The 25,990-nt window shown below is 45.5% G+C and overlaps 1 protein-coding gene across 2 annotated transcripts in view; it reads right to left on the reverse strand.

Moving 5' to 3' along the window:
• Positions 1-5,255: 5,255 nt before the first annotated feature.
• Positions 5,256-25,990, reverse strand: part of ERICH1 (glutamate rich 1) — a 46,644-nt gene continuing 25,909 nt past the window's right edge. Inside the window, exons 3-6 of one of the 2 annotated variants that reach the window (XM_059882208.1) lie at positions 21,446-21,580; positions 14,220-14,714; positions 11,643-11,837; positions 5,256-8,365 (exon numbers count right to left, since the gene is read on the reverse strand). In XM_059882208.1, the coding sequence (XP_059738191.1) occupies positions 8,292-8,365; positions 11,643-11,837; positions 14,220-14,714; positions 21,446-21,580 (899 nt within the window). In that variant the 3' untranslated portion in view covers positions 5,256-8,291. The remainder of the gene's footprint in view (positions 8,366-11,642; positions 11,838-14,219; positions 14,715-21,445; positions 21,581-25,990) is intronic. The other variant, NM_001256561.1, reaches the window with a different exon arrangement.

The raw sequence follows: 25,990 nt of genomic DNA on the forward strand, positions 1-25,990 counted from the left end.
TGTCTGTCTGTCTGTAGCATCCAGCACAATGGTATTCCCTACTTTAGTTGTGCTCTCCTGGTATCTTCCCCTCCCTACCCGATGGTGACTTAGCAACACGAGTTGCCATGGGGACTGATCTGCAGAGAAGGTGAACAGTTTTTGGTACAAAAGTTACAGGCCCCATGTGTATGACAGACCATGGCAATCCTGAAACCTGCAGGGAATACTGCAGTTGTGTGAAAACTGCCTTGTGTTCATACGTGAAACAGAGGTGGTGCTGAGCTCAGATGGGGTAAACAGCTTTCTCACCTGCATACCTGTTGCTGGAACACCTACAGGTCAGGTGGCACCTGGGGAAGCTGCAGGAGGGACTTCCAGCATGGGGGCTGGTCTCCCACTCTCCTTTAATGCCGACTGACCACCAGATTTCTCTGATGTCCAGAGTTCTCCAAATTATAAGGCTCCTCTTTGGAGTTTGGCCCCCCAGAGAGAACAACTGTAAGGACCTTTAGGAACTAATATTTTTTGGGAGAAGTGTTTTTACCAAGCTCAGCACCTCCTTTAATATGGTTTCAGTGTCTTTCTCTTGAATACACAACTTTTACTTATTGAATCAAGTAGAAGGAAATGTAATGACTGTTAGTTTTAACAGGCCCATCTTCCTTTGAGTCTTTTACTATAAAATTCTTCCCAACCATCAGCATGGCTGTCATCCTCCACTATCTCCTGGAGTTTGCTCAAATTCATGTCCACTGAGTAGGTGATGCCAATCCAGCCATCTCATCCTCTGTCCCCCGCCTTCTCTTTTTGCCCTCAATCTTTCTCAGCATCAGGGTATTTTCCAGTGAGTTGGCTAGAAACATGAGAATATCAGGTGGCTGAAGTACTGGAACTTCAGCTTCAGCATCAGTCATTCCAATGAACATTCAGGACTGATCTCCTTTAGGATGGACTGGTTTGATCTCCTTGCAATCCAAGGGACTCTCAAGAGTCTTCTCAAGCACCACAGTTTGAAAGCATCAATTCTTCAGCACTCAGCTTTCTTTATAGTCCAACTCTCACATCCATACATGACTACTGGAAAAACCACAGCCTTGACTATACAGGCCTTTGTCAGCAAAGTAATGTCTCTACCTTTTAATACACTGTCTAGGTTTGTCATAGTTTTCCTTCCAAGGAGCAAGCGTCTTTTAATTTCATGGTCATAGTCACCATCTGTAGTGATTTTGGAGCCCAAGAAAATAAAAGTCTGTCACTGCTTCCACTTTTTCCCTTTTATTTGCCATGATGTGATAAGATGCCATGATCTTAGTTTTTTGAATGTTGAGTTTAAGTCAGCTTTTTACCCTCCTCTTTCACTCTCATCAAGAGGCTCTTTAGTTCCTCTTGGTTTTCTGCCATTGAGTGGTGTCATATGCAGTATATCTGAAGTTGCTGATATTTCTCCTGGCAATCTTGATTCCACCTTGTGATTCATCCAGCCTGGCATTTCGCATGATGTACTCTGCAAATAAGTTCAATAAGCAGGGTGACCAATATACAGACTTGACTTACTCCTTTCCCAGTTTTGAACCAGTCTGTTTTTCATGGTCAATTAAGGTCAAGCAAATATTTCTTCATCCACAAAGTGGGGATGATAATAACTGTTAAATTCTTTATAGATTGTGAGAACAGAAAGATATGAGATATTAGAAAGATTAAGGGATTTATCACATACCTGGCAGACAGTAGGTGCTCAATAAATATTAGTTCCCCTCTTCTTCATTCTCCATTATGAATATAATAAAAAACTGGATGAGCATCTAAATCTGCAATGAGAATACTGCAGAGAGAAGAAACTGGATTATACTGTGGAGTCTGTGAGGATGAGTTGATGAGGCTGCCCTCTGATTTCTGCAGACATATATACTTGATGTTGGTTCTGTGATCACTGCCTTGATGGCAGATTCCTGGCAGTTGTTGTCAGTTACTGTCTACAATCATTTGGAATGCCCCAACCTCTTAACAAAACATTTATTATTTTAGGACATTTCTAGCAAGGGTATTGTTTGGTTGCTAAGCTATGTCCAACTCTTTACAATCCCATGGACTGTAGCTCACCAGGCCCTTCTGTCCATGGGATTTCCCAGGGAAGACTGCTAGAGCGGGTTGCCATTTCCTTCTCCAGGGGATCTTCCCGACCCAGGGATTGGGAACTCATGTCTCTTGAGTCTCCTGCAGTGGCTGGCAGATTCTTTTACCACTGAGCTACCAGGGAAGCCCTAGAAAGGGTAGTGGTGACTAAATCTGAAGAGGAGATATTCTTGGGCATAACTGCCAGTAGAAATGTGTCAACATTTTGAATCAACAGCATAGCTGCTGACTGAAATATCTCCTTGTTGGTGCAGACAGAAAATAGCCATGAGAAGGTGAAGCACCTCCCTCTTTCACCTGCTGTCACCTCCCAGCATTTCTGCCTTCCTCCTGTATTTCCAGACAACCTCATCCTATCTCTTTTAGCTCAGGTATCACCTTTATGAAGCCCTCTTTCTCCCTTGATTCCTCCATGAAGGTAATTTCTCTCCATCTAATTCTGATAACATATCACCTATACATTCTCACCTACACGTTGCTCATCTCACTTTCTACTTTCTATCTTTAAAAGTGCTGTGTGATACTAAGCAAGTCCCCTAAATTCTCTGGTCACAAGAGAATTCTCTCTTGTAAAATGAAAGGAGATAAATGATTCCATCTGAACATCCATGGGACCTAGAAGGTGAAGGTGACCAAGGGCATCTGGTCTACCCTGGTGACTGAAGACATCTGGTCTATGTAGGACATGGACCTGAAGGGCTGGCAGCAGCTAACCACATTGACAGCAAGTCCTCTGGAAGGAAGACCTGAGTGGTCACCTTAAGTGGTCTGTTAAGTGACCAGTGCAACATCTGTGCCAGGTGCTATGGGCCAGGATGGTACCAGAAGGGTCATTGCCAATGGCTGCATGCAAGGAAAAAGGACTTCAGGCCCCGTAACCAGTTGGTTTTAAATGAAGCAGAAGGGAGACAATCCTGGCAGCTTAACTCTACCAAGGCAAGCCTTCCAGACTCTGGTCTTTCCCAGGTCTCCTACTGGCCTCCGAGAATTGCTGGCAGGTGGGCAGAGGCTCAGGTGGAGCTGGGGCTTGTGGGAGCCTCAGGGAGGTGAGAGTAGCCTCCGCTGGCAGTCAACAAGAAAACTAGCACCTTGGTCCCATAGCCACAGGAACAGATTCTGTGCACAGCCTCTAGGTCCCAAACCCAGGACACAGCTGGCCAAGCCTGGGCCTGACCCATGGTCACTGCAAGGCAATGAAAGATGCTGTTTTAGCCACTAAAATTTTGGTAGTCTGTCATGTGGAGTGGGTTTTGGGGATCCTGCAACTCCTCGAGTTGTTCAGTGTCTCCGGTGTGGTGGGGAAGCTCTGTGCACCCTTCATACGTTGGAGGGGACCCAAGTTTTCACCAGACTCTCTGAATGAGAAGACAAGCGCCACAGAAAAACTGGGCACTGACAGTGCTGGACAGAGGAAAACCCAGAGCTGGCCGAGTGGGGATGAATGAACCCAGGACAATTTCTTCTGAAAACACTGAGCCTCCGGATCTGGGAGGCAGTGGCGAGACTCGGCCACCTCTTCCACTCACTGAGGCTTTGGGGTTCAGGAAAGCCTGGGGGTTTTCCTGGCACACTCACCTCACTGTCAGCAAGCTGATGAGCACTCCTCATATTCTTGAGCGCTTCCTTTGTCTGCATTAATTGGTATGGTTTACATAAAATAAGTGGCATGGACTGAATAAGCATCCTGCAGGATTGTAAAAGATAAGTTGATCTAATTATCATCCAACTACAATCACGCTGGGAGAATCAGATTATTGTATTTATGCTGACACAGAGACATGATTTATTTGTTTTTGTTTTCTAGACGAGGCATTTTTCTTCTTGAAATTAGGATGATCCACAAAACTGATTAACCCTGGCTACCCTACCTGTTCAGCTACACCCTTGTTCCTCTGTACCTCTGGGGTGTGGTCAGAGAGACTTGTCCTGGTTGGTGGCCCGTCCTGGTTGGTGAACTGTCCTGGTCTCCCAGTGAGCTGATAGAAGGGTTTACAGGGATTCTGTGCTGAGACCAGAAAGAATCAAGTAAAAGGTCAAGTCCTATCTGCAAATAAGTTTTCCCTGGAATCCATCAACAGTGTGTCTACCTGCTGGGCATGGAAAAGATGTAAATTGTGTATAACTAAAATATGCAAATTGGAGGTGGAGAAATAACAGGAAATTATGAATCAGCCAATACTTTATTTTCATACCAGCAAATGGGTCGTTAATCGGGAGGCATCTTAATAGAAGAATTACAACCTGGCGAATCAGAAAGCCAGGTGTCCCTCCCGAGGCAGTGGGATGTTCTGGAGAGGAGGCAGCAGGCTGACATCACCTGCCTGCCAGTGACCCCTCAACCCTGCGGTGAAGGGGACGTGATTCCCCAGCCTTTGACCTCACCAAAGTGACGTCTCAGGGAAGGAGGAAGAGGCAGTGGCAGCGGCTGAGTATGTCTCCACTGAGGGGTAAGTGAAGGCCGTTGTGGATGTAGACAGGAAGCTGCCACAGCTCCCACTTCGGGGTGTGGCTGTGTTCTTTTTCCATCTCCATGGGGAAAATGGATCATCATCCATTCTCAAGGAGGCAGTCCCTGGGGTACAGGAGGCCCATCCTGCTTGGTGGCCCATCCTGGATGATGGACCTCTCCTGGTTGGTGGATTTGTCCTTGTCGGTGGACTTGTCCTGGCTAGTGACCCATCCTGGTCAGTGACCTGACCTGGTCGGTCACCTATCCTGGTTTATGGCCCTGTCCTGGTTGGTGGCACATCCTGGTTGGGGCTGTCCTTGTCCAGGCCTGGTTTGTGGCTCCACTTGCCAACTTTTATTAAGCCTGGGGAGCTTCACAGAAACCAGTCTTAAGTTGACAGATCTCCAGAACCAGTAGGGCATCCTTGCTGATTCATCTGCCTCCAGGAGGTTCCACTTAGTGGGACAGACACCTCTTAAGAACACAGTGAGGTGAGGGGGAAAAGGAGCCCTGGAGAATGGTGCATCCATGGTGGAAGGAAAGAAATAAAATTATCTTTTCCAGAGATGATATGATCTTATATGTAGAAAACTCTAATGATTATACATACATACATACACACACACACACACACACACACGACTGTTAAGAGCTAATACATGAATTCAACAAACTAGTGGGATACAAAATCAATATGAAAAATCAGCTGCATTTCAAAAAAATCAGTTGCATTTCTGTATACTGGCAATGAACAATCTGAAGAGAAAATAAAAACAATTCCATTTATGGGACCATATCTCAATATAATAATAGCTGTTTATAACAAACTCACAGCCAACATAACACTCAATGATGAAAAGTTGAAAGCCCTGTCACTAAAATATGGAACAAGACAAGGATGCCCACTCTTACCACTTCTATTCAACAGAGTGTTGAAGGTCCTCACCATACCAATCAGACAAAAAAAAGGAAAAATATACAAACTGGAACGGAAGAGGTAAAATTATCATTATATGCAGATGGTATGACACCATATACAGAAAACCCTAAAGACTCCACACAGAAACTACTAGAACTGATAATTTCAGCAAAACAGCAGGATGCAAGATTAACATATAGAAACTGGTTGCATTTCTTTAGATTCACAGTGAAATGTCAGAAAGGGCAAGTAAAACAAACAATTCCTTTTAAAATTGCATTAAAAAAATACTTGACAGAAAACAAAATTCTGTAAAGCAATTATCCTTCAATTAAAAAAATTATTAAAAAAAAAAACTTAGGTATAAACCTGACCAAGGAGGTGAAAGACTTATATGCTCAGAACTATAAAACATTCATAAAGGAAATTGAAGATGATTCCAAGAAATGGAAAGATAACCCATATTCTTGGATTAGAAGAATTAATATTGCTAAAATGGCCATACTACCCAAAGTAATCTACAGATTGAATGTGATCGAAATTACCCATGACATTTTTCACAGAACTAGAACAGATAATCCTAAAACTTATATGGAACCATAAAAGACCCAGAATTGCCAAAGCAATTCTGAGGAAAAAGAACAGAGCAGGAGGTATAATCCTCCTGGACTTCAGACAGTACTACAAAGCTGCTGCTGCTGCTAAGTCGCTTTAGTCGTGTCCGACTCTGTGCGACCCCATAGACAGCAGCCCACCAGGCTCCTCCGTCCATGGGATTTTCCAGGCAAGAGTACTGGAGTGGGGTGCCACTGCTCTCTCCAACTACAAAGCTACAGTAATCAAAACAGCATGGTACCAGAATAAAACAGATATATGGATCAATGGAACAGAACAGAGAGCCCGAAAATAAAATCCACACACCTACAGTCAGTCTTCAGCAAAGGAGGCAAGAACATGTAATGGAGAAAAGACAGTCTGTGTTCAGTGTTGGGAAAGTTGGACATCCACATGTAAATCAATGAAGTTAAGGACACACCCTCAAAATGTAAGACATGACACCATAAAATTCCATGGACAAAACATTCTGTGACATAACTTGTACCATTCAGTCTCCCAAGGCAAGAGAAATAAAAGCAAAAATAAACAAATGGGACCCAATCAAACTTATAAGCTTTTGTACTGCAAAGAAACCATCAATAAAACAAAAAGATAGCCTATGGACTGGGAGAAGATATCTGCAGATGACGTGACTGACAAAGGCTTAATTTCCAAAATATACAAACAGCTCATACAACTCAATATTAAACAACCCAATCAAAAGATGGACAGAAGACCTAAATAGACATTTCTCCAAAGAAGACAGACAAATGGCCAGCAGGCATATGAAAAGATGTTCAACATCACTAATTATTAGAGCAAAGCAAATCAAAACTACAATAAGGTACCACCTTACACTGCTCAGAATGGCCCTGATTAAAAAGTCGACAAATAATAACTACTGGAGAGGGAATGGAAAAAAGGGAACCCTTCTACATTGCTGGTTGGAATGTAAGCTGGTACAGCCACTATGGAGAACAGTATGGAGGTTCCTCAAAAAACTGGAGTTGCCATATGACCCAGTATAAAGAGCTCATAATTCAATGATAAAAAGCTAATAATCTAATTCACAAATGGGTAATAACTTTAAGCATGTCTCCAAAGAGGAGAACAGCTAATGAGTACATGGGATGTAGTAAACTGAAACTACCACGATATGCCTTTACACAACCACGAGGATGGCTGTTACCAGAAAAGTGGAAAATAACAAGTATTGGTGGGGACGCAGAGAGCTCAGGACTTCTGATCGGCTGGTGGGGATGAAGATAGCGCAGCTGCTGTGGACCACAGCCTGGAAGCTCCTCAAAAGGTTAATGTAGAATTACCATCTGACCCAGCTATTCCACTCCCAAGAGAAGTGAAGAAAATGTCCACACACAGTTTTGTACGTAATGTTCACAGCAGCATTATTCATAAGAGGAAACAGGGGCGACAACCCAGTGTCCATGGACAGATGGTAGATAAACAGTGTGGAACATCATTCAGCCTAAAACAAGGGAAGATAGTCATGATGACCTCATGATGCTGTGAATGCACTTAATGCTACTGAATCATACACTTCAAAATGGCCTATTTATGTTACATATATTTTACCACAATAAAAAATGTATATTTTTATAGATAGAGACAATGTTGTCCTATAACACTGCATTGACTGGTGTTTTTAAAACTCAATCTCACTGAAAACTGGTGATGGCTTCCACAACAAGAGGAAACAGGAAAAACAGGTTCTTGATATTATTCCCAAAGTAGAGAAGAGGAAAAAGAAAAGAAAACAATAATAAATTCAATTACTGTAGAATCAAACTACTTAAAATGAGTATTTTAATACCCATACAACATTCTTAAACTTTCAGACACAAGTGATTCAGAACTTTATAAAAATATATATATATAGCTTCAAACTATACAGTTTATTCAGTTTAACAGAATGTCCATTTTAAAATTTAAGACATACAAAATTTCAAAGAAATTTTCAACTTTATCCCAATTTATCACTTGAAGTCTCAGATTACATTTACCTATTATGTACAAACAATAAATAAATAATATGGCAGAAATGTCCTCAGAGTTCCCAGGATCTGGGTTATAAAGAAAACTTAGAAGAGAATTTCATCTCCTCTGTGTATAGGAAGTAAGTCTCAGACCATTTCATACTTGTCTTTTCTGTTCTTGTCAAATATTAGCTCTTTTTAAATAGATGCACTGATTTCATTCATCGTTTTTCTCAGGAAGGATATGTGTGATCCAGTAATTAAAGAAAGCTGAGATTACTCGGGCATATTCTGAAAAGCAAAAAGAAAACAGAATAAAAAATAAAAACAAAAACAAAAATTATAAATTATTATTTTGCAACTATTAGTTCTTAGGCCAAAAGTAAATCCTGAATTAATCAAATGAAACAAAACTTAGGAGTTGAAATGACACTAATAGCACACTTGTGAATCCCACAAAAGTACAGGTCAGTCTGGAATGTTTGTATTTCACTTTACAACATCACACCCAACACTACATGCTTAACGCCTGAGCTCAAAAAAACTGCATACGAAGTGAAAGAGAAACACAAGTTTACGTCAAAGGTGGACAAAGCAACAGGAAGCTAGAAGCATAATTCTAAGTGAGATGAGCTGCGATGGATGGCACTCAGGTTTCAGAACTGTCCCAGGAATGGCTCAGCAAAGTGCCTGAGCTGAGGGCACAGCCCCTTGTTTCAGGCCTTGTTCTTTGTAAAGACGCTCACGGCGGGGAATGCCAGGTCCAAGGCTCCAACCCCAAGGCTTAGAGCTTGGTGCCCACGGGGCAGCTGATTGCTGCTGAGGCTGAGATGCATTTCTGAGAAGAGGCTGGGACTGCGGGCCGGGGTCCATCTCGTGCTCCATACAGAAGTGTGCCAAGCTGCCTCCAAACGCATGGTCTGTCCTACCCCAGGCCAGCCACCTGGCCCCCTAGCCTCACACGTGATGATGCCTAATATGGACACAGAGGACTCAGGAGGGTTCAGGGCGGGGATGCCCGTAAGGTCTTCATGGTGTGCAGAGAACAATACAAACCCCACAGATGGTAACTGTATGTACACGCAGATGACAGAATGCGGTATGTCGGACCAAATGTAGAAACACGTGCACGGGCTGTGGATATGCTGCCACATCCAGCTGATGCAACACCCACAAACTAGGAAAACTAACTGCTGAGGCAGCAGAGAGAGAAAGGGCCCAGTGGCTGCTATTGAAATGCTACTATTTCCAGGCTGATCCCATCGACAGGAGAGACGTAGCTACCGACTAAGCTTCATAAGCTAGTTGTATGAAAAAGAAAACAATTTCAGAATTCTAAAGCTGACTGAATTAGACAGAACCAATATTTGAAAATAAAGCTTCACCATTTGTAAGATTTAATTTAATAAAGTAGCATGACATGGGAACACTTCTAATGCATATCCTACACAGACACACAAAAAAGGAATTTATTTTCACAGAGAAGTGCTTCAAACCTAAATTTTACTTCCATCAACTGGTTAAATAAGTGCTTCCAGGCAAAACTTGTCCAATGATTTTCACTAAAGCCCCCAGCGCTGCCCCGTGCGCTGGGAGCACCTTCAGTGTGAGGAACTAAGCTGGACTGTAAATCATTTGTTTTCATATCTTATAAAAACACTGTATTAGTTTAACTTAATAAAATTGGCTTTTTGCAAAAACTTCCTTATGGGAGTAAAAATGCTAAAACACTGAATACAATGGGCCCAACAACCAGCAGGAAGGAAGAATGCAGACATGGGGTCATGGGCTTGGGGTCCTGAGCGGCCAGGAGGCCCCCCACTGGTGGAAGCCCGGCTCTCGAGCGCTCGGCCCACACCTCAGGACCTCCTTTTGGAGCCGCTCCTGTAAGAAGTGCGCCCACTCCCTTCCTTGGCACACACACCCTCGAAGGTGCTATCTTCACCCCCCAGATCCCCGCTTCACACTCCAGATCCCACCAGGACAAAGCCCCTGTCCCCCAGGCCCCACACTGCTCCGTGAAGGGGACTGGCAGTGGCTTGCTGGGGCATGAGCCCCACCCTGGACATGGACAGGCACCTCCAGCCAGTCCCGGACCCTCTGACCGCCTCTCCTGCTCATGATGGGCTCAGGCCAAAGAGGGCTCTCGCCCAGGCAGCAGGGAAACCCGAGTCCACCTTCACACATGGCCCAAATCTGACCATGCCTGGGGATGGCCCTCTTGCCAGGAGCATGACCAAAGCCCCCACTGCCCCCCACCCCTTCTCCGGTCTGAGTGCGATGGCCCGAGAGGCTCTGCTCAGAGCAGCCACACGCCACGGGCCTCCCAGTGGCCCCGTCTCCCAGGACGAGGGCCAACACACTCAGCAGGCTCCCCAGGGCCCGACATGACCAGGCCCCAGCTACTCCCCCCCACTCTCCTGCTCATCCTGTGTCTCCTCCATGGGCGTAGCTGTACAAAGCACACCTCGCTGACTTCCCTATCTCCACGAAAACACGACCCGGAAGGGCAGGGAGCTCCTCTGCTCTCTCCACTGAGGGCCTGTGGTGGGACCAGTCACAGGTAGGGCAGATAAGGCCCCTCATGGATCAGCTCTGGGTCGAAGTGGAGGCAGGTCCTCCTGAGGACCCCGACTCACAGGGTCTTGTCAATCCCCCATCCACCTGCTAATTGTATCAGGGCCACACTGCTTTACCGTTGGCTTTACTATCAGCTTTACTGTCATTTCATATGACGAAATGTGGCATGTAGCTTTTTCAACATGTCAGTCTGACTCCTCAGCTGTACTCTGAGGTTTCCGAGGAGGAAAGCCGTGCACTGCACTCACTTGGAGACCACTGCCCAAAGGTGACCTGCAGGAGCTTCTGCCCACTCAGCTGGCTGGCTGTCCTCTGCCTGTCTGGGTCTGACAGGGGCTCTGCTCCACGCTGCTCCCAAACACAGTCCTGATCCTTTGATCCTCAGTGTCTGCAGACTTCGGTGGCCTGAACATTCCCACTGAGGCCCATTTCAAGCTGCTAACGTGAAGGCCCCACCCCACGGCGCTGTGAACACGCAAGCACAGTCAGCCCCAGCGCCTGACAGTTTGCATTGAACAGGTATCCAACAAAGGTTGAGGAAGTAAACAAAAGAGAAATTGTCTAATGGTTCAACTCCCCCTTTTAACTTCAGGGGTTCAGGAAGGCAGACCACGATACCTGGGGGACAGAAAATGGACCATCTTCACATCTAGCAGAGGAAAAAGAAAAGGGAAAAGAAATGAACTCTTCCACTTCCATTTAAACCAGTAAAAATTCAGTCCTAAGAGTGGAGCTCACAAGTCTGGAAAAGTAGATTGCACATGCATGTCTGAATATATCAGAAGATATTTTTACAGCAAGAGATGCAAGGAGCATAACCCTCTGTGGGAACCTACTCCTCAAGCATATGTGCAGCCTTACATTTTCTGATACAGGACTGTTTTCTGATACAGGACTGTTTCGGTGGAGAAAGTTTTTCAGAGGTGAGCCCGAGACAAGTTTCTAAAGCGGCACAATGAACCCAAAGCATAATGAACAGAGCACATACCGAGTGGCATCCTGCAGTGTTCCGGGAACACATCCAGGGCGCTCTTCAATCTCTTGGTGTCATGCAAAAGTAGTAGCGTTTTCATGTGATCCAGAATGAACACGTCTGAGGGGGACACACTGTGAGTTTCCAGTTGTTTAAATAGCTTCTTGGTGCTTTCCATAAAGACACCAGAATCGGAATCCTTGGAGACACCTAAACAAAGACAGGGTCACTGAGAATTGCATTTTTACTCTTGTAAACTGAAGATAAGCTTTCACCTCTTAAAGAAAGCCTCAAACATATATTTCTACTTAAGAGTGTATCCCAAACACTCTTGGGATACAAAACGTTGCCATGAGGGACAATCAGAGCAGAACTCTGAAAAGTAAACAACAAATACCATTATTGAAGTGCAGTGGAAACATGGTGTCTGTTAAGGCACCGACTCGTAAAGTATCTGGGTGTCCCATGTCCTAGAAGTCACACATAGAGCACAGGGAACAGACACCACACCAAGCCCTCTGACAGCATCAGGAATTGCAGACAACAAGCTGCTGGGCGTCTGCGATGCTTCGGGGAAGCCCAGGAGGTGACCGGTGGCTCTTCTGTTGCCCACAAGCCACAGCACCCTCCCCATCGCATCGTGCTGAGGCCGTTTCTGCACTAGCCCCAGCTGGCGCTCACAATGTCCAGAGCCTGTGACTCTGTGGCCTTTGCCAGCTCTGAAAAGCTCCTGGCTGCCACCTCTTCCCGTCCCACTGCTCAGTACCACGGGTGAGCCTCTTTCTGACCTATGTGACTGCTACACCTAGAAGCTCCGTTTGGTTATCCTAATAGGTTCAAATTTTCTCGTCAAAGTCTCTTATTTGTATCCTTGTCCACCTTCTCCCTACTTCTTGGACATCTCCATTACAGCTATTTTATATCTGCCGTCTGGTAACAGCGGTGTCTCTACTCCATGGACCCTTTCTACTATGCTGTTCCTCATGGTTTAGGTCGTGCCATCCTGCCTCTTGCTGCACCTGACACACTCCATCGAATGCATGAGAAAATCTCAGGAGCTTGGCTCACAGCATTGTCCTTGCCTCTGCTTGGCAGACAGAGAAGGGGCCATTGACAGAGCTGACAGCAGGGAGTTGCATGTATGGCCGGCAGGGGTCCAGCTGCACCTGAGCGTGTGGCCAGCATGCTGCACGGGAGGGTCAGTTTAGCCCTGCCTGCTTGGTCCCCAAGACACCATATGCTGCCCTCCTCCCATCCCACAGTTCAGGGCTGGGCCACGGCTTTAAAGGGGACCAGTGTGGCTCTGCTTCTGATCTTTGACCTTCCTTTGTCACAGAGCTGCCAACTCCTGGCCCTCCACCTTCCTTCCCAGACCCGGGCAGCCCCAGGGCTCTGCTAGTCAGCCTGCTCCCCAGGGCTGCGCTGCCCCTTCCCCTGGACCCTCACTTGAGCCTGTCTGGACGGGCAAACACCTGAAGGGCAGAGGACAAACACCCGAGGGGTGGAGGGCAAGCACCTGGAGGGAGGAGGGCAGCAGGCGTCTGGCTCCCCTGGCCTGTGCTGCGCCTCTCTGGAACCTGCCCTTGGCCTCCTCAGCAGCTCCTGAAACCCCAAGTTCACCTTACACATCAGGCTCCTTGGCAGGAGGGTCGTCTGCCAGAAGCTACTCTCTCAGGCAGAGATTATCTACTGAAATCTCTCTGAATCCTATTTCTGTTCTGCAGTGTATCTGCCATGTCCTCCTATTAGTGTTATGTGGATATTTGCTAAGGATGTTTTCAACTTATTATCAATATAAAGTGCGGGTAAATAAGCAAAGAGAGAAAGGGTTAATCTTCTTGGTTAAAATGGATACACTAAGCACAGTTTTTTTGCATCATTGTTTAAGTCCATTCCTTACCCCTCCAGTTATTATACAGTCAGCATTTCTCATCTCGTTTGTGCTACAGTCTGGACGCACTAAACCACCGTATTGCCAGAAGCTACCAGGGACGGATCAGAACCAGGGGAGGTGGAAGGTAACTCAGCACTCTGCTCTTGGCTCCTGATCCTCAGGGCTGCTGTCAGACTCTACACAAAGGTAAGGAATCATCACCCATCAGAACAAACTCCAGAATAAATTTCATCTCCTATATCAGTACAAATAGTGCTCAAGTATCCTGAACATCAGAAAATCTCAAATCACTGAGTCACACATTGGGGAGCAAATCAATGTGTATACTTCCTTCACGACTCTACCAGCTGATGAAAACGAGCAAGAGTTCATCAGTCCAACCTGGATTTATATTCTCTGTAGACATACAGCTGAGAATACCAACATATTCAGAGAAACGAGGATGAGGAGACCCTTATCTGGACCCACACCGCTAATGGGCTGGCTGTTAACCCTGGTAAGCCTCAAGCAGGGGTCAGCCCAGATCTTTGCTGGGATGAATTTAAATATTTGCATTTTTGCCTCAAAACTAATAACTTATTTTGAATACTGAATATTTTAATGCATTTTGTATTTTAAACTTTTAAACATTTTACATTTGCTCATTTTTCCAAGTGAGTGGATGCCATTATTCAACATAACAACAGGAAAAAACATACCATCATAAAAATAAATTTCTACTGTTGACTTCAGAAAGTTCAGGATACCATCTGCCTTTTCATTGGTACTTTTCACCTCTTCCTCCTCAGCGTCCGGGACTCCTCCCTCCTCAAGGGGCAGGACCGGCTCCTCCACAGCGCCCGCAGCCCCGCCCCGCGTGGCAGCCCCGGCGCTCTCTCCATCAGTCGCTCGCACATCCTCCTGCTCACTGCTGGTCTCCTCAGGCTGGTACATGAAGTGCACGCCAGAGGCTCCTGTTAGTGAGCCAGCTGCTTTCTTCCTTTGCATTTGCTGTTTCTTTTTGAGTTTCCTTTTTTTATTTTTGCTTATTGTGGGGCCATCTGTGTGCCGTAGTTGCAATTTTTCCTGCAGAAGACTCTGCTGTTTCTCTGATTCTGCTGGTTCTACATGGATGTTATTGGGATTTTTAAATTTTTTCTTTGATTTATGCTTTCTAATTCTTCTTCTCTTTGGCAGATCGTGAAGATCCTGATCTATAAAAATAAAAATTCAAATTCAACAATTTTCTGTAAAGTGGAATCATAACAAACTCACCAGGCTAAATACATTTTCCATTAGGATTTTGTAAATTTAGTAGAAAAGGAACGTAAGACATTTACTTCAGTGATTATTAATTTTATTCAAACCAAGTACACTATCAAGGATCCTGGGATTTATCATAAAGTAAATTAAAAACCTACTTGTTCTTCCAAAAAAGGTGTGTGTGTGTCTGTATTTATTCATTATTGCAGTCATGACATATGGCGTGATTTTAAGGATGTAAGAGTTGTTGCAATTTTATCCAGAGTAAAATTTCACTCCTAGTTTTGGGGAAAAAACCATGAATTCTTATGCTTTTTAAGTGTGCTTTAGCACCTTCTAAAGAGTTACTTGTATGTGGGGATGAGAAGCAAAGTGATGACTGAACCGTCCCAGTCAGCAATGGGTCACACCTGAATGAAGGGGAGATCTGGGCTCTCAGAGGAGTCGAAGGTCTGGAGTAGACATGAGGCAGCAAGGCCTGTGGGAGGACGTGGGCCTGAGAGGAATCACCCCCTGCCAGTGCTGCCCTGGCCATCCCATCTTGGCACCCTGGTGGCAGTGCGTGCCCAGTGCACACTCAGCACACACCCACTCTGCTCCAGCAGACCGAGGACAGCGGTGCTGCCACCCACACTCAGAGGCTCTTACAGGTGATCCCCGGGCCCACCACAGGTCGTGGTGAGACTTCTGAAACACTGTGGCACCCCGTGGAACGAAAAGCCCTCTCCCTCAAAGTCCCGCTCTGGAGCCTTGATCTGCCACTGACGTCAGAAGGAAGGTGCCGTGGGGTCGATGAGGGGCTCGAGACTCAGAGCCCACAGGGCACCCCTGCAGTCCCCAAGGCTGTGGCTGCCCTTGTTCTGGGCTCCGCATCCATCTAGGCACCCACATGCCTCCCTGCCGCTCCCTGTGACATGGAGGCCCCGCCCTGCAGCCAGGAGTGGTCGCCACATTAGGCACTGCTGCTAAAGACAGGCAGAGAGTCCTCCCTGGCCCTGGTCCTTGATTTTCTCTTGATGTATGTGAGAGCTTAAGACCTGTTGCTGCCTGGAACTTCACGCAAAGCCCAAATCACTGCTCATAAAGTCATGACATAACAGTCATGTAGTCCCACACAAGCTGTATTTTCTCTCTCCTCAATTACAGTGGATGACTAAGCACAGCACTTTCCTATTTCATTTGAAAGGTGATACTAACTGACATTAGGGACCTGCTCAGTGTAACAGACAGGCCATAGCTGATTCATGAGCACCTCCGAATAGCTGGCCCTTAAGTTGGTCTTGTAAAATATTAATGTTTGAAAAATGACAGCAGCTTATGAAAATTTTTTAATTTTCCAGGTTCAGTTAAAAAAAGGAAACATCAGATTTCTCTTCATTAGGGTCTATTCTTGACTTTATTGATTTGGAAAAAAGTCACCTATAGGATGCTCCATCATGTCACGGTAAAGCCGCCTGGGGACCAGTGTGCAGTCATTTGGGGGCATCCTTTCTGTCTACCAAGAGTGGTATCCAGGGACCTGCTCTCATTTCTTCCCAGTATCTGCATTCTCCAGGCCTGTCTAGCCGAGCCAGTCACCGACATTATCCTCCAGTCATTGCTCTCCCCAAGCAGTGAGAGCGCAGCATGAATGCAGCCCTGCGAAGATGGTGAGCCATCAGCCTGCTACTCTGACTATAAAACAGGGATCCAAGGAGGAGGATGTGGCAAAAAAGGCTGTAAAATGTAAGCATACCATACTTTTTTATATAACTGTGGGTGTGCACTTCTTAAGAGGAAAACTTAATATGATACTGAGACAGTGAAGGTCCAGATGCTGGGGGTTAACTGTGGTTTCTGGGTGCTGTGATTGTAGGTTGTTTCCTTCACTGTACTTTTCTGATTTCCAAATGTAAGACATTGAGCAGATACAGCTTTCATAATAAGGAAAATTGACTATTTTAAACTTAGTGAAATTATAACAACTGAAAACATATGGGATGCCACTAAATTCTACTTAAAGGCAAATTTATGATCTTAAATATATCAGCAAAGAAAAAAGGCTAAAAATCAATGATATAAGCAAGAAGCTGGAAAAACACAACTTAAACCTGATGAAAATAGAAGAAACAACAATAAGAGGTGCAGAAAAGAGAGGAAGAGGAAAGGAAAATCCAACAGAGAGGCAGCAGCCAGCACTGACACTGTGAAGAAAGACAGACAAACAGCGCAAGACAGGACGGACGGGCAGAGGAGACGTAAACAGAGTCTCGGTGAAGGCGTGTGTTAACACCCTGCCGGTGGACTCTAAAGGACCAGGAGGATGACCCTGTGAACAGCTCTATGCAGATACATCAGCGAGCAATCCCGCAGCCAGCTACAGGCCTAGGTGGAATCACCTAACTTCTGGGAAACATTTAACAAAGAAACAAACGCCAAACACACAAAACATTTCCAGAGAATAGCGACAGTGACAGTGACAGCGCTTTGTGAGGACAACACAGTGTTCATTTCAAAACCGGAGGAGGACTCCGCAGGAAGGGAAGCCTGCAGGCCAGCCCTCCCATAAACATCAACACTAGAGAAACACTACTCCTATACAAAGTATCAATTGTTTGACTGCAGCAGCATGAAGTACTCAATCAGTATTAACATCACTACATCATGGAAACTGGTTGCAAACTAGAAATGGAGGGGAAATGCAAAATGTGACAGAGGGTGAGAAAAGCCCTCCCCCTGCCAGTCTGAAGAACGCCCGGGCAGGGCAAGAGGGGACCAGAAGTGTCAGAGGTCGGAGGAAGTGCTCCTGGGACGCCAGCCTGACGGCACCTCTGTGAGCCCAGAAGGCCCCAGCCCCTACAGACCGGCTCCGGGGGAGCATGCAGACACAGAGGCGGGGCGCAAGCTCACCTGCCCAGCAACCAGGGTGGCAAGACCACACCCAGAACACTAAGTGTGGGGCCCCCACCAGGACAAGAACTGCAGCCCCAGAGCAGCAGGGCGCCTTGCTGCCCCGGGCCTCTCCATGAGGGCTCCGGACAAGAATGAAACCTGCTAATAACTCTTGAGTGTGACTGCTGGGCCCACGAGTGACTGCGGTGTGTGCCAACCGCAGCCCTGGATCAGAGAGTCTACACTAAGAGCCCACCTAGGACTCTGTCTCAACTTCGGGTGCATCTGGTAAAAGTCACACCTTCTCAGTCAAACAGAGTGCCCGCTCTGCTCCGCACCTGGGAAGCTCTGGAAAGCATGCATCAAGATTTCTTCAGCCCAGACAGAGTCAATAAGATCTGAAAACTGATCTGCCTCAGAACTGCGGCCTAAATCTGTCAAAACACATTGAAAGGATGGTTGTTTAACTCACAGTGAATCCACATTAGAATTGTGCACTGAGCTCATGCTTCCAAAAGCCATGAAGTTAATAACTATTTCAACTGGAGCTTGCTATTAGAATAATAATCATAATAGCCTCCCATAAAAACGACTTGATTTTAATGACTTTGCAGCTTGATCTGAACACAAAAACCATGTCAATACAGTCAAACCACTTGTAATTATGAACGAGGAGAGGGGACCGGTGTTTCCTTACCAGCTGTTTTTATAAATATTCAACTCGGTCATCAAATATTGACTGAAGACTTAACTCTAGCAGGCGCCAGTGCCTTAGGGAATTAAGAGCTGGCAGTTCTCACATTTGTACAAGCTTTGCAACAAACCCAATCTGATTGGCACGGCGAGTGTGGGGTTTGCCAGTACAGGATTATTACCATCAGGTAGTCAAGGAAACAGGTTGGAGAAGCAAGGAAGGCCACATGTACATTCAGCAGTGGGGCTGCAGACCCCAGGCCCTTCCTGCACCCCCAGCCAGCCACCTGGCAAGTTGGGGCTCCAGCCCCCAAGAGTTGGAAGTGAGGCTGCGAGAGCAAGAAAGTTGTAGAAATAATCAGGTACTGGATGGAAGGCGGGGGGGGGGGGCGCACCTGCATTTCTGAGGTGGGTGCAGGGTCAAGGAGGCCAAGAGAGGAAGTGGGGAAGGACCTTATGAAGGAGAGGTCTACACGCTAGGGTGACCGGGCAGAGAGCAGAGGGCCACGGGAAGCTGGGACCTCATCTGACCTTACGCTGCCTGCTGGCTGCATGGGGGGCAGGTCAGAAGAGGGTGACAGCAGTTGTGGCACGTCTCAGATGGACACAGGATGTGTGTGAGGTCAGTGCATGAGATACCAACCACTGCACAGCTGGGCCCCAGCAGGACTGACCAGCAAGAACAGGACTGGCAGGAGCAGACGGGAGCCCAGGGCGCAGGAACCCAGGGGCTGTTTCTGCAGGCAGGGTGGAGGTCATGGGAGGAGCCCACAGGAGCCCCGTGAGGAGCTCCGTGTCCACCAGAGCCTGCTGGCCCTCTACTGAGAGCCGCATGGCCCGGGAGCCACTCCTGTCACAAACAGCATAGTGGAGGCTGCTGAAAGTGAGAGAGGGGGGTGTGAGAACCCTGAGCGCGAGAAACCACGTCACACATGTCCGCGGAGGAATTAAAACCAAAGCAAGGGAGATTTCGTAGGAAATCTGGAAAAGGAAGACATCTACAGAGGAAGATCCAAAACAAGAGGCTAGCAAGGAGGAACCGGGAAACGGCCCGGACGGCAGGCGGCAGGAGAGTGTAGAAAAGACACCTGGAGGCACCTCACAGTCAATGAAACCACAGACCTGAAAACAGATACCAGGGTGCCGGCGCCCAGCAGAGGGCATAACTGTCACAGTGATGACAGCGTTCAAATGCCAAGGGCTTATTGAGCACCAGGGAAAGGTCTAGATGTCTTTCAACGTGGGAAAGGAGAGCCTAGTTATAAACAAATTGCTTACATAAGACAGATTTCAGCTACTTTAAAAAAAATGATATAAATACATCTATATGCAATGAAATGGAAAAAAAAAAATCTCCATAACACACCAAGTGTGGAAAGTGGTTTATAATGCAGGACGTATAATATGTACTTTTATAAAAGCTGCATGTGCACATACAGCATGTACAGGGAGAATTTTCAAAAAATGTTTATTGAGATCTTGCCCAGGTGGTCTTAGGTAATGTTTTACTTCCTGTGTGTTTTCTATAATGCTTGACTTTTCTATAGTAAGTGTTTTTGTAGTCCATAAAAACAAAATATTTTTCTTTTAAAAAAAGGATTGGCGTAACAGAGAAGAAAAGGCCCTCTTTCCAAGAGCCTGGCCTGTTTTTCAGTTCATAAGAAAGTTGAGGCTCCTATTTCTGTGTAGAACATGTGAATGTAACGTCTCTCTGTAGAGGTCCCAGAACTTCACCTGCTGGCAGTGGCAGGCAGGGACTCCTCCTTTGCAGGATGAATAAAGGATCTTTGCAAAGCTGCTGAGGCACTGTTAGAAGGCAGGACGCGAATGCCTGCAGTGGAGGGACGTGCCTCTGGCTGCATGGGGTCTGACAAACCAGGGGTCTGGACAAGGCCTGAGGGGAGGAGGGGGCCGGTTTTGGGGGTCACCAGCAGGCCTGCCGCCTGTACCTGGGCTGAGCCAGGGGAGGCAGGATGCTGCGGGCACATATGGGGCAACGAGCTGCACTGACGCTTCCTCCTCAACTTCTTTAGATGTAACTACTGAACTGACTTAACGGTGCTGCACATTCAAACGGACACAAATGGTGGACAGTGCCCCACTGGACTTTTCTTCTTTTCTGACTCCAGTCCTCACACTCTCTGCTTAAATTGCCAGCAACAAGACTGTGGAGCTTTTCGTCTCCCGGAAGGACACCCCTCTAGCTTACAGTGCACCCAGAAGGCTCTCAGCTGGGGCGCCGAGCAGACCTGCCTGGGAGGCTCGGGGGTGGACCTCGCTGTGGTGGCAGCTCCAGGGTGAGTCCGCACTTTGTTATTAAACACCTGAGGTACACAGCGAGTATGTCACCAAAGCAATTTATCTTTATAAGGACATAGCTTAATTTTCTAATGAAACAATCTATTTTTCCAATAATTATATTCCAAAGATTTTCAACAGGGCTTAAAAAGATAAATATATCATTCCTTAACTATCTCATTTTTGATTTTATGGTTTCTGATTCTTAGGAAGTCAGAAAGATCAATCTAGTAGAAAATCATATTTTCTTAATATGCAAATTAATTAAGGCGTATGGTATAGAGTTTCTTAGTTTATTACTTGTTAAAAACCATCTGGGGAAAATTTTATCTGAAAATTCCAAATTCCTCTTAAGGAAGTTTTAAAGCAATAAATTAAAGGGGGAATTTTTAAGGCATAAATATGACATGCAACCTCCGTACCACCCCCAGTGCACCTCCTTCACTCATAAAACATCTGACAGCATTGTTCAGTTTTCTACCAGACATGCAACCTAAGTTATTTCCATGATTACAAAACTGATAACAATCTTGGAAATTCTGAAAAAAATTGGAAAGTAAAGAAAAAAAGTTCACTTAACAAGAGAAGCACTTTCAAGTTTGGACATAGTAACGCCAGACTTCTCCTGATGTGTAATATGTTAACAACAGGGCTGAGATCACACCCCAACCTGAGTCCCCTCCCAACCTGAGTTGGTGCTGTCACGCATCTTCACAAGTGTCTGTAATGACTGCAGGCCACATGGCCACGTGACACTCACCCCCATTAAAGTCCACGTGAAGTTACGACCCTGGAGTCCCTGGGCTGTCGGCCGCCTTACCTCCTGTGTCCTCACTGCTGGAAGAGCTCTCTGAACTTGAGCAGCTCAGCGGCTCCGGCAGAGGGGGGACCCACCCCTCGGGAGGCAGGCCCACGGTATAGGGCCGCCGTGTGGGCTGGACCCGAGCGTCACCACCTGCAGGAAGAGGCACAGACAGTTGCTGTCAGATGTCCACGTGCTGAGCAGCTTCTCCAGCCAAACTCACTGAAGACGGGAAGCCATGGCCACAACTGCCAACTTTAGTAAGCCGAGCATTTTGCCAGAAGAGCCACTCAACTATATAACCAGCCAGGAAAAAGGAACAAGTTATGATTATTTAAATTTACATTAAGTTACTTATTATATAAACTTCTGAGTTTTTATGATATTATATAAAAACATAATTAATTCATGAATAAGAAGCAAAACAAAAAGATTCCACATAACACACCCCTCATTATCATAATATCAACCTCAACATCGTGGTGCCTATCCTTCTGGAACTTTTTCTCTGTAAATGCTAATATGTGTCTGCACATACACCCACACAGACACACACTTAATAGGATCACATGATATGAGTTTGGGTGAACTCCGGGAGCTGGTGATGGACAGGGAGGCCTGGTGTGCTGCGATTCATGGGGTTGCAAAGAGTCGGACACTACTGAACTGAACTGAACACATATTTTATTCATTATACATGTATATATTATATGTATAATATCTTTCAAAAATGAATATGATAAAATATTAAGATACACTTAAATCTATATGCTCTTAATGGCTACATGATGTTCCATGTTATTGGCAAATTTAACTGTAATTTAACCACTGTCTTAAATTTTGCATACAGAAATTGACTCTAAATTTTCACTATCAGAAGTGGCTGCCATGACCATCCAGGGTATATAAACTTTGTACAGCTGACCTCACAGTTCCACTAAATAAACTCCTGGAAGTGGGCTGCTGGTCTGCACGGTCCAGAGCAGCATCAGTGCTGCTCCCCACACCTTCTCAGGGTAGGATCAGCGCTTCCATCTCCATATTTTCACTCAAAATATGGCAAAGTAAACTTTACCTAACACAAGGGGATATCCCAATTACTCTTTCAAAGAAAAATGAATACTTCATTTTATAAACAACAATGACAAGGACTGAGAGAAATCACTAGTGCACACATAACAGAATATGTGGTTTCAAGACATTTAAATTGTAAAAGCTTTGAAGCATTGTCAATTGCTTCTGCCATCAGTGTATTTCACTTTTGTGAAGCTAAGGTGCAAGAACATATTTCTTACGTTAGGCTTATCCGCCCGGTTGATTAATGACTGAGTCGTTCCCACCGGGATCAAGGGCAGAGAAAAGACGTGTTTCCAGGCAGACTATCCCCTGTCGGGCAACATCAACACTTGATCATTTTTCTTAAGAGTATTTTTGGAAGCTTTTAATTGGCCAAATTTTTCTCAATAAGAAAATCAAACAGAACTTGGAAATGTTATTGTTCACCAAATTATCAGGATAAATATGGGCGATGCCAAGTAGGGAGGTGGAAGGTGACTCCTGGGATGAAGGATACAGATGCTGGACACTGAGGGCAGAGTTCTTAGCGAGGCTCCTGTGCTGACCATGCGCTGCCCTGAGGCCAGGCCTGTGGGCGGTGGATGGGAATCTGCTCGTGTGTAAGTTAGGGTGGCCCAGAGCAGAGCACAACATCCAGGCCTGGCTTCTCTCGCCTCTTCTGGTAGCAGATGCTCACTGGCAAGATGGTGGTCAGGGTCATGTTCACCACTGAGTGCTCAGGGGACAGCAGGGCCAGGGCATCCCCTCGCCCCTACACTAGGCTGCAGGGTGAGGCTCGGGAATCTGGAGGGGCAAGTCAGCACTCCGTTGCTGCTGACAGAGGCCAGTGCCTTCCCAGAAACACTGGTGTGGCTACAAGGTTTCAGAAGAGGCGACTTCAAAGGCTCTCCTCTCCGTGGCTGACTGGCTTTGATTGTGGTTCACCATTCTTACCAGATCAGGCTCTGGGTCTGATATGCAGGATACTCACTCGAGTTTGCTTTCATTCCGAACCTCTGACTCCCCTCTGCACTGTGCTTGTCCACACGGCCCCCCTCTACCACCAGCACACATGTGCCCTCTGCCAGGGCACCGCCACCGGACTGCCCCTGGCTTGGCTGATGCCTTCAAAGTTGGTGTGCTTGTGTTACGGGGCTCAGGGCACAATGACACAGTTTTTTATAACTCTTGTGGGATTATTTGGCTCTTTAAAATATATGCAGATATAATTAGCAAGTTAAAAACAATAATAAAAGCAATAACAAAAAAAAGAGAGTCCAATATGCACTCTTGAGTGACAGAAATTCACCAAAACCCACACACAGGTGGTTGTGGCCATTTACAGATCATGTCCTTTTCTTTAAGAACAAATGGAATTACCAATGCTCTTCTAAAATAAACAAACGCACTTCTGTAAAGTGACTATGCCAAAGGCTTTGACTGTGTGGATCACAAGAAACTGTGGAAAATTCTCCAAGAGATAGGAATACCAGACCATCTGACCTGCCTCTTGAGAAACCTGAGCAGGTCAGGAAGCAACAGTTAGAACTGGACATGGAACAACAGACTGGTTCCAAGTAGGCAAAAGAGTACGTCAAGGCTATATATTGTCACTCTGCTTATTTAACTTATATGCAGAGTACATCATGAGAAATGCTGGGCTGGATGAAGCACAAGCTGCAATCAAGACTGCCAGGAGAAATATCAATAACGCCAGATATGCAGATGACGCTACCCTTATGGCAGAAAGTGAAGAATAAATAAAGAGCCTCTTGATGAAAGTGAAAGAGGAGAGTGAAAAAGCTGGTTTAAAGCTCAACATTCAGAAAACTAAGATCATGGCATCTAGTCCCATCTCTTCATGGGAAATAGATGGAGAAACAGTGGAAACAGTGGCAGACTATTTCTTTGGGCTCCTGCAGATGGTGACTGCAGCCATAAAATTAAAAAACGCTTACTCCTTGGAAGGAAAGTTATGACCAACCTATTGCTTGGTTAAAAAGCAGAGACATTACTCTGCCAACAAAGGTCCGTCTAGTCAAGGCTATGGTTTTTCCAGTAGTCATGTATGGATGTGAGAGTTGGACTATAAAGCAAGCTGAGCGCAGAAGAATTGATGCTTTTGAACTGTGGTGTTGGAGAAGATTCCTGAGAGTCCCTTGGATTGCAAGGAGATCAAACCAGTCCATCCTAAAAGAGATCAGTCCTGAGTGTTCTTTGGAAGGACAGATGTTGAAGCTGAAACTCCAATATTTTGGCCACCTGATGTGAAGAACTGACTCGATGTGAAGAACTGACTCATTTGAAAAGACCCTGATGCTGGGAAAGACTGAAGGCGGGAGGAGAAGGGGACGATAGAGGATGAGATGGTTGGATGGCATCACCGACTCAATGGGCATGAGTTTGGGTAAACCCCGGGAGTTGGTGATGGACAGGGAGCCTTGGCGTGCTGCACTCCATGGGGTCAAAAAGAGTTGGTCACGACTGAGCGACTGAATTGAATTGAACCAAAAGTGAACAAATAATTTTCAGAATCACCATGCTGTGTCTTTTAACAGTACAAGGAACATTTTCTCAATCTCAGCCAAGGGCTGACTGACAAAGGCCCTTTCCTCATTAGGATGATTCTTCCAACACTGAAGAGACCTTGGCACATCTACACCTCTGATTATCAGCAAGCTGCCGCCTCCACAGGCATCAAGCCTTCAAGGGAATTCTCAAATGACCTTTCATTTGACCTGCACACAATTTTTGTCTGTTTGATTGTGATTTTGTTGTTTTGTCTTCAGTCAAGATTTCTCTTTTTCTAGCTGAAAATAAAGTGTTTTTCCTTCAGAATTCCCAAGACATAGTGCTTCAAAAAAATACACTGTTCTTTCATGATTAAAAAATACTCAAGAAATTAGTATAGAGAGAACTTCAACATGACAAAGATAAAGCACGAAAAGCACATGGTTGACGTCACACTCCACTGAGAAGGCCTGAATGCTCCCCCTAAGACCAGGAAAGATGAGAATTCACACTCATGCCACTTTGCTTCAACATTACACTCAAAGTTCCAAACAAGGCAATAGTCAAGAAAGAAAATAAAAGGCGTCCAACCTGAATAGGGAAAAGTGAAATATTCCTGCTCACAGAGGATAAAATCTTATATATAGAAAATCCTTAAAACTACACATACGCACACACACACACACACAAACTGTTAGCGCTAATAAGTTTGGCTAATAAGGTCAATATACAAAAATCTGTGTTTCCATATTTAAGAAACTATTACCGAATCCAAGGTCAAAAGGTTTATTAGTATTTACATTCACTAGCTAATCCAAAAAGAAAACAATTCCATTTATAATAGTATCAAAAAGAATAAAATACTTTGGGACAAACTTTTTTTAAGGTCACAAAGAGTTGGACACAACAGAGAATGCTTGGACATACCAAGCATGGATATACCTGTCTTATAATGAAAATTACAAAGCATTGTTTAAAGAATTTTAAAATGACAGA

This window comes from Bos taurus, chromosome 27 (genome assembly GCF_002263795.3).
Source record: "Bos taurus isolate L1 Dominette 01449 registration number 42190680 breed Hereford chromosome 27, ARS-UCD2.0, whole genome shotgun sequence".
Taxonomy (NCBI): Eukaryota; Metazoa; Chordata; class Mammalia; order Artiodactyla; family Bovidae; genus Bos; species Bos taurus.